The 17,975-nt window shown below is 34.4% G+C and overlaps 1 protein-coding gene across 2 annotated transcripts; it reads right to left on the bottom strand.

The window, feature by feature from the left end:
* Positions 1 to 210: 210 nt before the first annotated feature.
* LOC102122876 (killer cell lectin-like receptor 2) lies at positions 211 to 11,563 on the bottom strand. Of its 2 annotated transcripts, XM_005570124.5 has the most exons (7): positions 11,477 to 11,563; positions 9,993 to 10,159; positions 8,854 to 8,943; positions 7,658 to 7,897; positions 5,817 to 5,959; positions 4,283 to 4,389; positions 211 to 1,693 (listed from the first exon to the last, which is right to left on the bottom strand). In XM_005570124.5, the coding sequence occupies exons 2-7, from the start codon at positions 10,105 to 10,107 to the stop codon at positions 1,531 to 1,533; spliced, it is 858 nt and encodes a 285-aa protein (XP_005570181.3). In that variant the 5' UTR covers positions 10,108 to 10,159; positions 11,477 to 11,563; the 3' UTR covers positions 211 to 1,530. The 2 variants fall into 2 exon arrangements, with proteins under 2 accessions (XP_005570181.3, XP_065379758.1); XM_065523686.2 differs by lacking the exon at positions 8,854 to 8,943.
* Positions 11,564 to 17,975: the final 6,412 nt, after the last annotated feature.

Raw genomic sequence — 17,975 nt, 5'->3', positions numbered from 1 at the left:
GCTCATGCCTGTAATGACAACACTTTGGGAGGCCAAGGCTAGAGTATTGCTTGAGGCCAGGAGTTTGAGACCAGCCTGGGCAACATAGAGAGACCCCATTTATTAAAAAATAGATAAATAAAAGTAAACATACACTTACCAGATGGCCCAGCAATCGGACTCCCAGGTATTTACTAAAAAGAAATTAAAATATGTCCACACAGATACTTGCACACAAATGTTCATGGCACCTTTATTCACAATAGCCAATAAATGGAAACACATCACATGTCCACAGGTGGATGAAGAAACAAATTGTGGTATATCTGTACAATAGAATACTACCTAGTAAGAAAACGAATGAAATGCTGATACACAAAAGCATAGATAAAACTCAAAAACATGCTGAGTAAAAATAAGCCAGATACAGAAGAGTACATGATGCATTAAATTCTAGACTAAGGTAAACTAATTTGTAGTGATAGAAAGCATATCACTAGTTGCCTGGGGCAAAGTGGGTGGAGAAGTACAGAAAGGAACTTTTAGAGATGATGAAAATATTATATATCTTGATTTCATACTGTGTAAGATATATAGATAGATAGATAGATATATGTTAAAAGTCATATTCTTCATGACTTAAAGTGAGTGCATTTTATTGCATGAAAAGTAAAACTCAATAAAGTTAATTTTTAAAATGTCAAGGTCAAGAAAAAGAAAGCCTAAAGAACTGTTTCAGATTAAAGGAGACTAAAGAGACATTACAATCAAATGCACTGCATTATCCTGAACATGGAGTTTTTAAAAATACATATAAATGACATTATTGGGACAACTGACAAAATTTGAACATGGATTACAGATTAGATCATCGTACTGTAATAATGCTAAATTTTCTGAGTTTGATAATTGCACTGTGATTATATAAAACAAAGTCCTTGATCTTGGAAAATATTTAGACAAAGGGGCATGAAGGCCTCAACTTATTATTAAGTGGAGGATAGAAAGAGAGACAAATATAAAGCAGAGCAAAATATAAACAACTAGTAAGTATGAGTAAAGATTATATAGAAGTTCCTTGTACTATTCTTGCAACTTTCAGTAAGTTTCAAGTTATATTTTATAGCAAAACAAACGTTTTAAAAGATGAGGTAACTTCTAGATGGGAAGAAAAAAATAACTATATTGTAGCTCACAACTGCTTATCAAAACCAGAAGATGCTGAAATAATTTATCCTATTGATAAGAAAAAGACCCAGGATATAATATCAGAGTTCTCTAACTGGTTCTATAGGTAGTTCCAAGAATTTAGAAAGAATGAATAATTCCTCAGGGACATTAAAGGAAAGAATAACCACTCTCAAAAGAGAAAATCTCCTCTTTTCCAGGAAGAAAGACGGCATCTGATCGTTAAAGTCATAGTCCAAAAGAATTTTCTATTTCTTCCTGTTCATCTTTATTTTTTCAAGAATTAACTAAGTCCTGTAGTTAAAAGCAATGATTTATAATCACAAATTATTATAGGAAACAAAAAAAGAAAACATTCCATTTTCACCTTTTCTTCTTAGCGCACACTGAATCAGAGAAAATAGAGTCAGTTCTCTTCTCACAGATACAATTGTACTTTTGAATGCAATCAATAGTTGCCATTCTTGTTGAGGTCAAAAATGCACATTCTCCTCTCCCAGAAGAAGAACGCATTATTGTAGAATTACTGTAGAACAGAAAACATATGTAGCCAGCTGTTTAATTCCAAAGCTTACAGTTACATAAATCATGATTTTTTTAAATTCTGTTGCCTAAATGTCTAGAATATGGAAATGTTTATCATAACTTCATCACTAAAATATTTTCTTTTGTTCTTAGTCCATTAAATAGAATCATGACCTCTTAATCACACCCACAATCTCCCATTTTATTCCACACTGACAATTTTTGGTCAGAAGGCAAAAGTACCTTGCAGTATTGCAATGAAATTATGATATATTGCTTTCCTGTGCTAATTTTTTTTCAATAAAAGTGAGAGATTAAAAAGAAGGTGGCCAAGTACAGTGGCTCACACCTGTAGCCCCAGCACTTTGGAAGGGCGAAGTGGGCTCATCACTGGAGCCCAGGAGTTCAAGACCAGCCTGGGCAACATAGTGAGATCCCATCTCTACAAAAAATACAGAAATTACCAGATTATCAGGGTGTGGTGGCACATGCCTGCAGTCCTAGCTACTCAGGAGACTGAGCCAGGAGGTCGGGGCTACAGTGAGCTGAGATCATGCCACTGCACTCCAGCCTGGTGACAAAGTGAAATCCTGCCTCTAAAAACAATAAAAAAGAGAGAGAGAGAGAGGAATTGAATATGTGTAACATAGATAACCAGGGCTCATGTATATATATTGTAAGAAGAAAAGGGAAGAATTGGAATATAGTCAGAGATGAGATTGATTGTTTGTGTTCTGTCTCCTTTCCTCCCCCACCCTATAGCTAGGAGTTATTAGCTAATGACAATTCTTTGAAAAATATCTAAAGCATGACTTCTATTTTAGTAAAATGGTTGATTAAGTGAGTTCTTTAAAAACAATTTAAAATACTGAATAAAAAATGTTAAGCCTTCTTGAGTAACATCATAAACTGATAAGAAGCAGATTCATACTCAGGCTGAATATGAAGTAAAGTAAACTCACTGCAGAGAACAAGTGAAGCACTGAAGATAGTTTTTCCCTTAATGGATGTAGTAGGCTGAAATGAATTCCACTCAAGATGGAGATTCTAAGTAGAAGATAAGCTACGTAGGACTGAGAACCCAAAGGGATATACGTTCAGTATAAACCACCTAGAATTGTCTTGAACCTTGGATCTAAGCAGAAAAGAAAACTGATAATCCAACTTAAGATTTCAAAATCAAAAAGCATCCCTCATATGTTTGCATTTGCTGTATTACTTAAGAAAGTTCAAATCTGCTACAGGAAAATAAAGAAACAGGTAAGGAAGATAAATGAAGCCAAGTAGCTTGTAAGGCACAGGTAGAACTCACAAGATGTGTTAGGTGTGAACAGGTAAAATTAGTAACATATGAGGTGTTAGATATAGATACCGTAAATAAAGTATGTGTGCATTAAACATAGACAAAAAAAGAAGGGATCAAATAGACACTAAACATACACAAAATATACATGAGGCTCATACACACTCAACATTCATGAGGTCTTAAATTCACCACCCATTGGTGATTCCCATTCTGGTCTCTGCCCAAGAAACACAGATTGAATCCACAGCTGCTCATCAGGTTAACTGGAAACGTACAGCTGTGGCCAGGCTTACACATTCCTGTAAGACAGAATCTTCCCTGTAGAAAAACACGTGTGCTGGCCACAAAAACTTTGTCTGTTGGGTCCCCTTACTCACACCACAAGATGGCCCCATATCATCATCAGGGGAGGATTATGTCATATGAAGACTGCATAACCCAAGATTCAGGTGATCCTTTCACCCTGCACCTTATCCCGAGTGCAACAACTTATCCTCTCTTTCCCTTTGCACTGTGCTATGGGTTTTACTCTGGTTTAACCAACTGTGATTTGATGATCTTAATTGGGCCTGTAAGCCCTTCTGTTCTGTGACCTCTGGAATAGTCTGCCTGGGAGTGTGCTTGAAGAACATGATTACATCAAGGTAATTCCCTCTGCATGACATCTTTTGCAGGTTTGCAGTCCAGAATTACAATACTTGCAGAACCCACACTTAAAATTATAATAATTAAGATTTTTTAAAAGTCAGTGAATAGTTTAACCAGATTAGAACTAAATGTAAACCCAAGAGTTTACTAATAATGTACTTCAAAATAGAAGGTCTATAGTGAAGGTGTATATACATATATATTACATGTTTTATATGCTATGTGTGTATAAACTAATCATATAAAGTAACTCGAAATAAATTTTTTGGATACTCAGGATACTCATTTGTGGTTGTGGGAGGGATCATTATGGCTGACTTATAGGATGGTCCAATCAGTTCGTACCACCCACCTTCCTTTATGATTTTGTTTCATTTTATGTACCTCATAATACATATTTCTGGGCATGTGTTTAGCATGATACTTTTAAAATTATTATTAATAACTCTTTATGGCCTTCTCTTCCTTTTCTACCTATACTTCCTAAAACACTCTTACTCATTGTTCTAATTGTTACTAAAGACTCCTGCTTAAAAATGAGTTAAACTGTGTGAAATGAGAAGAGACTCTCTTTAGACACAATCTTTTCACCCCCCCACACCAGTGTTATTGTTTGACTGCATTCCAGACACTTACATTCCAGGAGATGTGCCATTATCAATCCATTTCCACTTACTTTCCCTTTTATCATATGATAATCCAATCCAGTAATTATTTTCATAAATCTGAGATTGAATGAAGGCCTATAATAGAAACAAAACATATTAAGTGACTAAATTCCCATCTGTGTGATGAGTGAGAACAAGCACAGGTCAAGGGGCCGGCTGTTTCTATGGTCAGTACTCTGCTACTCTCCACATCATCCTTCATCCGTTCTCACTAGAAAAACCTCTCTTCCCTAGATCCCTGCCTTTCCATTTCCCAAAGTCATTTCCCCCTCGTATTAATATATTATTCATTTATGTTAAAAAAATGGCTTCAGTATCACATTTTCAAATCCAAATATCTACCAACAGGAAAGTTGTTAAATATTTTTATAATGCTTTATGAAACTATCCAAAATCACACGCCAGGAGAATACTTAGGATGTAGAAAATTGATCATCACTTAATCTTAAGTGAAGAAAGGAGTCCTCAGAACAAATCTATTAAAATAAAAAGGTGTGTGTATGATAGGGGTGCAGTAAAATCTTAAGCCCCATAAGAGGAAGCCTTGCTATAGTTCCACAGCTGGAATGGGTGAAGTATTTGAAAGTATTTACTATGTCTAAAATGTAATATATCCAAGTGACATATTACATAATGTCTGACTAAATGACTAAATATATTTTAAAATATAAGTTTAAATGTGACTGTTTTACACTTGATATGAAATTATATGAAATTATTTCATAACTTGATATCATGAATTCTTTTATGCTATGATTTTAAACATTCATTAGATTTGCATATATATTTTCTGTTGTTTTCCTAAACAATGAATAAAGGTTTCAGGCTAATCTTTGCAAACATATCTCTATAAAAACATGTTTTGAGTATTTGGATAACTTTTATTAGTAACACTTTTTAAAAATTTTAAACACAATTTTTTAAAAATTCAATATTGTTATATTCAATATTGTTATCACTATCATTCAATATTGTTACACTATGTCACTATATTTTCTCTTTTTACAATTCTGTTTTAAAGATACACATCTTGAGATAATATATAACAATGTTAAGTGAGTGTTACCTACAAATGCAATGAAAATCACTATTGAGGCAAATTGGTAAAGCTGTTATCACTTTTATGTTCCTCATTATTATCTCCATTTTGAAGATAGGCTCAGAGAGGTTAAATAAATACTAGAGGTCATCCATCTCCCTTTCTAAGGAGTCTGCGGTATAACCACTCATAGGGAGATGATTTGCAAAGACGCAAACAGCATCCTTAATAATAATGGTCATCACGATAGATAACATGTATTGAATATTTAGTAAGTAGCAGAATTATATGACCACTAGCAGGGAGTGTTTCCTGGGAGCCTCTTAACTATACCATTTTGCTCACACAACAGACACACAAAGACTAGCTAAGGTCTCTCATTCTGGACTCCAGTCTGTCTTCAATATCTTAGGTCCAACATTGAGAGACAGAGTCCAAGAGAATAAAAGTGAATGTAAAATACCAGTTCATCTTTGTCATCTATCTTCAAAAGAGATGATCTACAATGTTGACAAGTTTGTTTACATCCCTTCCAGTCTTTCTTCTGCATGGTAAAATAATAACAGTTTACTCCACAACAGGACCAGTGGTCTTCAGAGAATTTGCCTACAATATATTAGGTGAATCATCAAACTTCTTGTCATCTGGTATTCTGCTAACCAGAGCAATATGTTTCTCAGCCCTCCATAACTAAATAAAATCCCAATAGCAATCAATAATGATAATACGAGGTTCATCAAGATTCTAGAATACAAGAGATACCTTCACTCCCATGTCCAATGCAGCATTATTCACAATAGCCAAGCTATGGAAACAACCTAAATGTCCATTGATGGACGAATGGCTAAGGAAAATGTGTTATATACAAAAAACAGAATATTATTCAGCTTTTAAAAGAAGTAAGTCCTTCTGTATATGACAACATGGATGAACCTTGAGGACATAATGCTAAGTGAAATAAGCCAGTCACAGAAGAACTAATACTTTATTATTCCAATTATATGAGGGATCTAAAATAGTTAAACTCACAGAAGCATATAACGGTGGTTGCCCAGGGTTGGAGGGAAGTGGAAATGAAGAGTTGTTCAATGGCATAAAGTTTCAGTCATACAAGATGCCTAGGTTCTAGAGATCTGCTGTACAGCGTAGTGCCAATAGTTAATGATACTGTATCGTACACTTAAAAACTTATTAAGAGGGTAGATCTCATGTTGTGACCGCAAATACATAAATAAATAAAAAGACATGAGGAAACTTTTGGAGATGATGGATATATCTATTACTCTGATTGTGGTGATGGTTTCAGTTCTGTCCAAATTCATCAAATTGAAAACATTAAAAATATGCATTTTTGTATATCAATAATAATAAAATTGTCTAAAAATAATAAAACTGAATTAAGTTTTTAAAAAAGATTTTAGAATGTTTTCTAAATAAAAGAAAAATTTTTTTTAACTTTTTCTTTTCCTCATATATTTTATACCATACTAAATTTTTAAAATATTACTCAACCTTTAAAAATGGAGATGGTAAATTTCTACTAATTACCGTGCCTAAATGAGATTAAATATACAAAAGTTCTTTGTAAACTCTAAATCCTAAACAAATATTTAGTAATTGTTGATTAACCAGGTCAATTAATTCCATCATTATGCAAGATAATAGAGTTTACTGTATGAGATTTAATATTTTTATACCTTAGGTGCTTGTAATGGTATCATCACACAGAGTTGCACAAACATTAACACTATGGCAAATCTTGTAGATGTGCAGGAGGGAGTACATATTGATCACAAATAGACCAAATATGTGAAATCAAGGCAGAATGGAAACACACATACGTGCATGACACACACAATTATCTTTATAACAGCATCCAAATAAAAGTCCTTGTGCCCATTTTAGTGCAAATATATTTTAACTGAAAACCTCCATATTCTATGTCAGCAAAAAGTGGAAGTCTTTAATTTGCTCACAGGACCGAAATGATCAGAATTTTCAGGGGAGTTTACATACTAGTTCACCTTTTGGGAGCAGTAATAATGTAAGACGTGCCAATGAGTTTTGGGAACTATAGGCTTTTACTAATCCAAACATGGATCCTGGAGTCCCAATTCCGTATTTGAAACAAGCAAACCTCCAAGATACCCACACTACATCTATAAGGCACAGAATAAAAGTTGCCCAGTAGACCTCAGAGATCACTAATACATATCATAAGCCTGTTTATTAGGCTTCAAGGATTATGGAGGGGAAGAAATAATGTAAAATCATGCAATCTTTCTTTCAAGATTTCCTTCGTACCTGTATTTTGCAAAAATTTTAAAACGATCTCATTTTCTCTATGACATCTGCTCTTTAGCATGAGGAGTGAATCCAGTTCCTTTTTCTGCAGAAAGCTGTCTTTTTTGAGACTGTCATATTTTAAAGTCTTATTTGTCAAAAGCTGCTCTTTTAAGTAGTTATCATTTTGCATGATGTACTTTTCACTACAGTTTCTTAGAATTTCCTGCTGTTCATGTTTTTCTTGAACACACTGAAAGACTAAAATAGCATACATATAATACAAATAAGTACTCATAATAGTTAAATATTGAAATTTAAGACAAAGGAAAAAATTTTACTCTGACAACCATTAATCATTACTTTAATTAGTTATTACTTTAATTACTCATTTGACATTTAGAAAGTAATACCTCAACAAACTGACCATAAAAAGGGAAACATAAATTTCTCACCATTAGCAACTTAAGTGTAGGATAAATAAAATAAAATATCTGAATAAAATTATGAAGGTGACAGCTTATTTCTCAGTTTAGTTCATTTTTAATAACACATCATTTATAAATAAGCATGAAAGTAAAAGTCAATTTGCCAACATTTAACCACATATCTTCTGCATATGAAAATCTGAACTAAGAAACATGAAGGGATAGCACAATTATTATTGGAGCAGATAGAATATCCGCAGCAGAAGAGAGAGTAAGATCCAGATATGTAATTTTATCTGAATATAAAATATCAGTGATTTTTCTCTAAAGATATGAGGAATTCAAACAAAAGATAAAGCTTAAATTTAATATTATGTAACAGCATGTGTAGATTGTTTTACTAAACCATTTCGTCATTACATACTTTGAGAAATGTCAAGAGAAAGCCATAATTTCTTTTGAACAGTTGTCCCTCAAAGAATGTTTATCTCAGATTCACAATAATCAAACCCAAATGGCAGAATACATGTATTACTAAATCCTCTATGAGAAGGAATATTACCATGTATTATACACAGTGAGACAGCTCATCACAGATTCAGGGTCAAGGTTAAGTACATTAAAAATGACACTGTGATATGCCCAGAAAAAAATCACCAACAAAGGCCAAAGCCACCTGGGACACTCTCTGATTACAGACGGGGAACAATGGATGGAGCATGGTTAATATCTGCACAATCAGGGGTTACTGCTGCTACTCAGACAAGAAAGCTGTATTTTACTACTCACTCTTTGTCACCAACACTGTGACTATCATCAGAAGAAATAAACAGAGGATCCCAAGAGTCACTGCAATGAGACACCAGGGCACTGAAAACTCTTTAAATACAAAAATAAGGAAAATAATCACCAGGGGAAGAGCTCGGCTCACTACTAATCTTGACCTGAGAAACCATTTGAAACAAAGAGACAATCTTCTCTAAAACTTTGACAAAAATATATCACAGAAGTATATTTAAATGTGTAATCTGGAAGTTACATGCATGCATTGTAGAAATCCCCCACACAGGAATAGTTCTATAGGATTTAAAAAGTCCATCCCGCATAAAAGCACCAATAGCAGTAGACACAAAACATGTAGTAAAATCTAAGCTAGCATGTGTGCTCCTTCCTGTGATCACAACTAATCATGAAGAGAAAGGAAAAAGCAGTCAATAATGCTAAGAAATTAGTAGTCAAATAGTGGATATTCTGAAGCTGCAAATATGGATGGCTCCATCTTTGAGGGAGTTTCTAGAAATTAACTTTTCTTCCTTTTTCATCAATTCTATTTTTCTCTAAACAATACTATAGCCTTTCGCTTTTGAGATCCTCAGTGTCTGAAAGTTCTATCTCTGATTATATTAAAGCAGTAAAAGTTATTCTCATTGTAGAGGTTAACAATGATCATATTTGAAGGGAGAGAGAGAGCAATAGAAAAATTAGAATGCCCTTTTGATTCAAACATTGTTTCTGCATCATTGCCATTAAGATTTGGTAAATACTTAAGGCATATAAAATATCTTCTATCTGCATAAAAATGTTGTTTTAACATTGATTTTTCATTTCTTACACACTCTCTTATACTTTTAAGTCTCTAAGAAAACGTAAGGTTTTCTTCAGACTCTAGTCTGTCCTTTATTATCAAGGCCTCACAAATTCTTCTTGACTAGATTTAAATAAAAACATTCTAATAGCTTCTCAAATTTAAAAGAATTCACTCATTTCTCCATCCTCATAACTTAAAAAAAATACTTCCACTACTCTATCCCATTATAGTTTCTTATTACCAGCCAAAAACCAGAAGTACAGATAGGAATCTTTTTTCAAATGTCAAAAGTTTGACAATCCATAAGAAACAGGTGAATGTAGATGCTTAAAATGCATACCTTTGTCATCAGTTTTCCCAGGCCTTTGAGTATCATCAGGCCTTAATCTATTCTGTGACTCTGAAGGAGACTGCAAAAATCTCAGGGTTGAATAAACCTCTCCCTGATCATTCATCTTTAGAGTAAGAAGATAAGTTTTGCATTCAAATCCTGCAACAGGATGGCTTCTGTTGAAAGAAAAATTAAAATGTCAGCCAATAGGAACACACCAGGATTTGATGCTGAGAGATGTGTGTGTGTCTGTCTGTGTCTGTTGGTGTGTGTTTATTAACTAAGTGCCTAAAGCATGTAGAGTGAGCCTCATTTATAGAAGAAATGAAAAATCTTTCAACATTTTTGTTAAAGTCATTTATACTTCTAGTGATCACAGTCATAATAATTAGAAAATAGAGAAATGATGAGAAAAAAAAATCTACCAATAGATTATTGTTCTATTCATCCAGCCAATTTTGCTCAAAATATTCAAAATACATATACAAATGTTGGGCAAAATTGATACCACCGTAAATCACTGAAACACTTTAAAACTATCAGTTCAACAAAAAATCTAAATTCTGAAAAAATAAAAATAGCTTGGCTTTTAAAAACTTACATGTATTCTAACATATATATAAATATAACAAAGTTCTTGCATTCTTTTCAACCATACTTGACTCTACCAGAGTGTTTCCCAAAATGTATCACACATACCCTCTACAAAAGAATTATTTGAGGGTTAATATTGCAAATTGGTTAACATTCCAGATTCAGTGCCTTTTGCAAGATGTACTAAATAAAAATCACTTCAGTTGGAGCCCAGACAGATGTATTTTTAATCTCAAATTATTCCATGTACATTAAAATTTTAGAAATAATCTTCCAGTATATTATATTGCCAGAGAAGCCTAAATGAAAATAAAAGTTGTCAACAGGCAGTCATTAATGTCCATAAAAGATTCAACTTATTAATAAATGTCAATATAGAAAAGAATAATTAAATAGCAAATACCTAAAATTTACTTCTTATGTTAGTCAATATAAAAAGATGATACCCAAGAAACGAGAAATATGAAAAAACAAATTGCACATGTAACCATATTCTTTTCTAAATTTTTTTAATTTACAAAATTTTCTAACCCAGTCACATTTTCGCTAATTTCCTAAGAAAAATAAGTATTTTCCACTATAGAGTCATTCAAGATGGATAAAATATATAAATCGTTAGACTTAAGTAAAAAGTAATTAACCCCTCAAATCTCTATTCTTTATTTTGATAACACAAAGCAAAAGTCATAGCATATTGAGAAAGAGAAAATAACTTTTTGTTAATACTGAACTACAATTTCCTTCAGAGTAATGCAGCTCTAATAGAATCAGTAGCGAATGCTTTCCTGTCATTCCTGTTATAATGCTAAGTCATTTGTAATTAAATGCCATATTTCTAGAACTAGTAAGACTAAGGATAATCTGGTAGAAAGATCTGAGAAAATAAAAGCAGATATTACCTGTATCTGTGCTATGCAGTGGTGCAGGTGGAGAAAGCTGATGTCAAAATGAGGGAGAAGCTGGCCTTTCCGGTCCTGGATCCCTAAGGGTTTATAACATGAAAGGCAGAAATAAATTGTCTTCGAATGTTATTCTAACTCAAAATTTTCTGCCCCACCTCTTGACCAAAGTGGTAAGAGGAAATTGTATGATGAAAGCTGATACTGATGGGAAAGGAAAGATGGTCAAGAGCTGTAGATTCTCTATCTCAACTAATAACCACTTAGTACTCTTTGCAAAATAATGCTCAAAATCAATATTTGAGGGCTGAAAAGATAAAATTTTGTATACATCTTTGGAGAAAATAAAACATCATTAACAAAAAACTAACATAGAGAAACTGCTGGTAAAAGAGATGACTAAAATTCTACGTATAAAGATATAGACATATATAAAAGAAGTGTAATGATTAAAATATTTAGCTCTTAGTTTAAATAATAGTCTCTCTGTTAGAAATGTTCTCCTATATGTCACTATTTTTTTACAAGTTCCTTTTTCTATCTATGTTTATTTCAGGTAAGTGTATTTTTTAAAATTACTTTAAAACATCCATAATTCCACTATAAAATTGTGGCATATATTCTTCCAGTTTTTTCTCTGTATGTTACATTTACTATCAAGGTTGGTATCATTCCTTACACAGTATTTTTGATTTATTATTTTCTAATAAATAATATGTATTCCATTATTTTAAAGAAATTCATCTGAAATGTTATTTTTAAAATATTACTCACAGGGGCAAACCACCATTTGTTTAGGCAATCCACTACTGTTGGATACTTAAATTGTTTTCAATTTTTTGCCATTGTAAAATCTATTTGGTCTGTACTTTTGAATATTTCGTTAGGAAACTTTTTAAGCATAAAATTAGATGTCAAAGGGTATATGTATTTAAAGAACTTTAATATGTCACCAAATGCCCTCCAGAAAAGATGTTCCCATTGATATTCCATCAGTTGTGTGTGAAAATGTTCGCATTTGATTTTTTAAGAAAAAGATACTGGCAAATTATTTCTCTACTTGAAGTCTACGAAATCTCACTTCATAAATCTGTCCCTAAAACCTTCCCGCAAGGCCTCACATTTTCACCTATACTGAAGACTTTAAAGAATTCATTTTATCACTCTACCGTGAGGTGGATCCTGTCAGAATGTACTGAGATCTCTCACTGACTTTCACTTTTACTGGATTCATTTTTTTTCAATCTTCTGATTACAGTTCTAGGAAACCAACTGAAATTGTTCTTCAAATCAGGTGATAGTGGTTAATAAGGAGCGTGGGATGGAGAGGCACAGAGCAGCAGGGGAAATTGCTGATACAGGGACATGTAGCCCCTGAAGTCGGCCACATCATCATGTGCAGGCCGTCAGATGAAACATCTCCCAGAGGCTAATTTTACTCGATAATGAAGGTAAAGTTTCATGTGTGGAGTTTGGGCGCTTCAGGAATACTTGCTGCTGGGCATTTTCTTCTTTCCCTCCATCCTGGATTGGTTTTGTCAATCCCAAATCAGAGTAAAGATAGTCCGTATTCCTTTATCTCAATGCCAAAATAAGAAATAAAGAAGTTAGTTCTGTGAGAAAAGATAGGAAGTGGGTGACGGGGGCGGGGGCTGGGGTGTAGTAATAGCGGATGTTGAAAAGGTGACAGAGATACTGTCATGTATTGGAGTACCTCTTGTAAATATAACCATATTAAAACCTCCCAACATTTACAAGTATTTATTATTGTCCCCATTTCACAAATGAAGAAACTAAAGTGAAGAAGTTCATTGACTTGCATAAGGAAACGTTATTGCTAATTCTTCATTCCTGTTTAAAATCAGGCCTGACTGAAGACAGAGCACAATGGACCATGAATTCAGAAGGACCTAGGCTTCCAACAAGGTCTTGCCACAAAGTATGAATCCTGGAACCAGGAAAATCTGGCTTGAAATGCTGGCCCCTAGCTCCCACATGTGACTTCAGGGAAGGTACTTCATTTCTCTAAGTCCTGTATTCACCATAGTAAAACAGTGAATTTTTTGGCCATCCAAGGTTGCTGTGAGGGTTAAATGAGATAAGATCCATCTCAAAGGGTCTAACTACAACCTGGCATGTATACGGTAGGCTCTCATAAATGTTAAAAATTGTTACTTGAAGTCCAAGATTCAAGTCGTTCTTATCTATAAAATTTGAATAAGTCAACCAAATCCTCAAGCCTCACTTTTCTCATAGGTTCAATAAAAGTATCACACGCTTCATAGGCTAGGACTAATAAACGTTAGCACTACAGACAGGATTTCTTACACTTCAAAATAAGTAACTGTTTTCTTGTTTTTCTTCCCCTAAGGTTGTAATAGGGGAAACACCAGGACTGCAGTCGAGAAATCCTGACATATCATACTGAGCCAGGTTCTCCATCCTGCCATGAGTCTTGGAGTACCAGTGCCACCATTGCTCTAGAGAAACCATTCTGTGGCTGCATATCTTACTGCCCCATGCAGATAGATACTGGTGATGTTGAGGCATTTTTCTGTTTTGATTTACATCCATATAGCTGGAGAAAAGATGAATAGTTCTCAGGATGGAGACAAGTGCAGAGCACCCTTTTTTATACTTTTTACGTATTGTCTCTCTAACATAATATAAAGTCCATAAGTCTTTTTCATTATTGAAACTGCAGCACATGTAAGAGGTATGATGCCTACAAGTGCACTTGATGAACAAAGTGGATCAAGTTAAAAGGAATTGACTATAAAATCTAGATTTGTTCATAGTTTTGAAAAGAGGCAGAATGAAACTGATGATGGGAAAGTCAAATTTGCTAGCTGCTCCTTCTGTATTCTCTTCATTACCAAGCTCTGAATTGCTGGAAAAGGCAAATTTCTCCTTTAAAGGAAAACACAATCAGCACCAGAAGATAACAGTAACTTCAAATGGGATTCAAACTCCCTACTTGGCCTTTTGATTAAAGAGGCACAAAGTTGGAAGTATTAAACCTTATCACAACCAGTTAATAAAACAGAAAGAAGAGAAATGTGAGAGTTTTGAATGTTCTGGTACTTTGTGTTCCAAATTCACTTTTGTGCAAAACATGCATGTAACACACAAATATGAATATATGAAGTATTAATTTGCTTATTTTCTGGCTCCTTTCCTGCAAAAGCCTTTTTTATTTGGGAAACCACACATTTTACTGACTCCTTTCTGGCCATACTGTTAGCTAGAAGCTTAGCACACAGCTTCTAGTCACACCTTCAAACCTTCAGGTCACACTGTCAAACCTCAATGGTTTATCACTTCACAGCAGCACCCTGTTCTTCCTGCCCCAGACTAAAATGAAGGATGTCTGGAAAAACCCCTAGCATGCAGGGAAGATGGTCTGAATCACTTCATTGGGAGGACTAACCTCACCCAGACACGTTCTCATCTCCTTTTTTTATTTGTTCTAATGCCTAACTTTTATCCCACTGCATGACACTGAATTTCCTGGCTCTTACAGTAAAGAAAAAAAAGAGGCCGAAGCAGGTGGATCATGAGGTCAGGAGATCGAGACCATCCTGGCTAACATGGTGAAACCCCGTCTCTACTAAAAAAAAATACAAAAAATTAGCCAAGCGTGGTGGCGGGCGCCTGTAGTCCCAGCTACTCAGGAGGCTGAGGCAGGAGAATGGCGTGAACCCAGGAGGCAGAGCTTGCAGTGAGCTGAGATCACGCCACTGCACTCCAGCCTGGGCGACAGAGCAAGACTCCATCTCAAAAAAAAAAAAAAAAAAAAAATCTCTGGCTTGAGATTTTGTTTCCCTAATCACCCTTTTTGTCCTTCTTGTCTTTACAGTAAAATATATTCAAATGCTCTAAGTTTAAAATACATTGTCCCAACAGGACCTCTAGTAACCGATCAAACAGTAACCATCCTTCCTCTTATTTCTGAGAAACCAAACAAGAGGGCCACCTCAGGAACTAAGTTAACCATGATGACATAAGGGCAAAAAAAGGATTCCCAATGGCAATTTAAGGGAAAATAGTTAAGCTGATCTATAATTAAGACTTCTGATTATTAAATCAGTATTCTCTCCACCACATCACACAGTTCAAATTAGGACAATGTAGTCCAGAGATTTTGAGTGGTAGTTATCCAACTTTACTGTTCATCATATGGAAGTCAGCCAAGGCAGATTCTGAACTCACCCTCAAATCTTTCATTTATCTTTGTTATCTTTATTAAATTTTTAAAATTTTCTATTCTACTTCATTATCCATTCATGCTAAGAATCCAGTTATTAATGAAAGGGGTCAGTGGTTAAACTTACAGCACAGTTCATGCTCACAGGTTCACACACTTCGAATCAAAACAAAGTAGTCTAACAATAGAATATATAAATCATCTCAGTTACATTTATGTTTACATTAAAAATATCCATACAAATAGACTCAGCCTGATACCAATTCCTGATACCAATACCTATACCCAAGATAAATAATCTAAAGGCAAATAATCTAAAGACAGAGCAAGACAGCAACCAATTCAACAAACTTAAAAACACCTACTATATGGAAAAGACTGTGCTGGGGTTCTGCACCATCTCATGAATAGGGAAGAGGTGGGATGAGGTGCAGAAACAGTACTTGCATTATTTCAAGTGGTCTCTTTATTAAGGAAGGAGGTAAAAGGAACATAACCTGAGTGCAATAAAAATCTAGTTTCATATAAAACTAGTACTATACAAAATTCAGTTTATAATGATCACTGTCCATCAGCAGCTTACGATCAAATAAAAGACAGATCAAAGTATAAGAAAATTGTAGATGATAATATTTTCCTAACGACCTAGTCTCCCATCTTGGTTTAAATATGAGAAATTCTAGTAGATAGTAGGGATAGAGCTAAATAGCCAAAACATAAGGAAGTTAGAGAATGGGGACAAAGACTTAAAGATTTTTTAATATAAGCACGATTTCTCCTCAACCTTGTTCAGTTTTGAATGGATCAGCTTATTCAACGGAGCCAGAGAATGAAGGTTATTTTGAGGAACAACCAAACACTGTGGGCCCACTGGAAGTTCAAAAGGCGATTGTTCCTCTTTCTTCTTGAGGTTGACATCTAAATGCAAGAAAATTATAAGACGATTTCATACTGCACAGTCATCATGGTCTACAACTGGAACAGAAATATTTCACTTACAAAAGACCTGAAGATGATGGTGTACTTGCATAATGAAGTGGAAATCATTTGACTTTCCACGGCAAATCTGAAGACAATGGGCATGCATTTTGAGGAGTGAAAAGGACCATCTAGTGCTCCATGGCAAACAGGTTACCAAGCCATGCTCTAGAGTTATACTGTCCAAAGGGTAGCCACTAGACACATGTGGCTATCTAAATTTAATCAAAATTAAGTAGCACTACAAAAAAAAATAAAATAAAATAGCTTACTGGCACCAATTACACCAGTTAAGTGAAAAACTAAGATTTATTATAAGAGATATTACAGTAAAAAAGATGTTAAGTATAGAATCTAGGTTGGCATATAGGTGTTCACTTTACAATTGTCAAGAGTTTTGTTTTATCCTTTTCACGTTAGAAAAAAAAATTGTTTAAATAACACGGTAAGTTCAGTTATACGAGGCACACCTCAAGTAATCAGTAGCCTCGTTTGGCCAGTGGCTACCCTACTGGACTGCACATAGAACATTTCCATTATTGCAAAAAAGTTATTAGACAGCCCAACTCTAGAGCCTAGCTGCTCAGGAGTCCTGGCAAGCCTTCAGAAACTAATTATTCCACCCAAAAGTCAGTGCTAACTTGTTCCTAGGGCAAGTGGATTATAACTACTGAAACAGTATAACTTTTAAAGAGTGGAGGTTCAGATGGAAGAATAAAAGGAAACAAAGGACATGGTTACTAAAAGTAACGAAAGAGGAAATCTATTAGAAAGAGGTTGAAAGGAACTGGGAAACTTAAGTGAGACCCGTGGTCAATAGGAGTTAAAATATTTCTGTCCATTCATACGCACATGTACGTTTATCTAAATGTTTAACAATTTATAAAGCTGAAAACTCATTTAGTTCCTCTCCTCCCCTACACACCAAATACATTGTGAAATAAGGAACAAGGACATAATCGAAGATATGCCTAACATGGGGTAGACTTTACTTTTGTAACACTTTAGGACATCACTGCTTATAATTGAAAATATTTAAATGTGAATAATTCCTGAGGGGTTTGTGATAACTGTAAAACCAAACCAAAACAAAACAAAACAGACCTTCTGTAAGCCCCCCAAAATTAAAACCAATCATGTATGAAGGAAATAAGGGAAGATCTACAATTGCCTTTCATGGATGGGAATATGGCTACATATTTCCACCTAAAGTATCTTCTGTCACAGGATATACCTACCAGAACAATTTCTTATTATCTCTCAAGTGAATTAAAGACATAGCCTCCTAGAGAAAACAAAAAACTACTCTGCAAC

Source organism: Macaca fascicularis, chromosome 11 (assembly GCF_037993035.2).
Source record: "Macaca fascicularis isolate 582-1 chromosome 11, T2T-MFA8v1.1".
In the NCBI taxonomy this organism is placed as follows: Eukaryota; Metazoa; Chordata; class Mammalia; order Primates; family Cercopithecidae; genus Macaca; species Macaca fascicularis.
The sequence above is the reverse complement of the archived record's forward strand: the minus strand, read 5'-3'. Positions and strand labels throughout refer to the sequence as shown.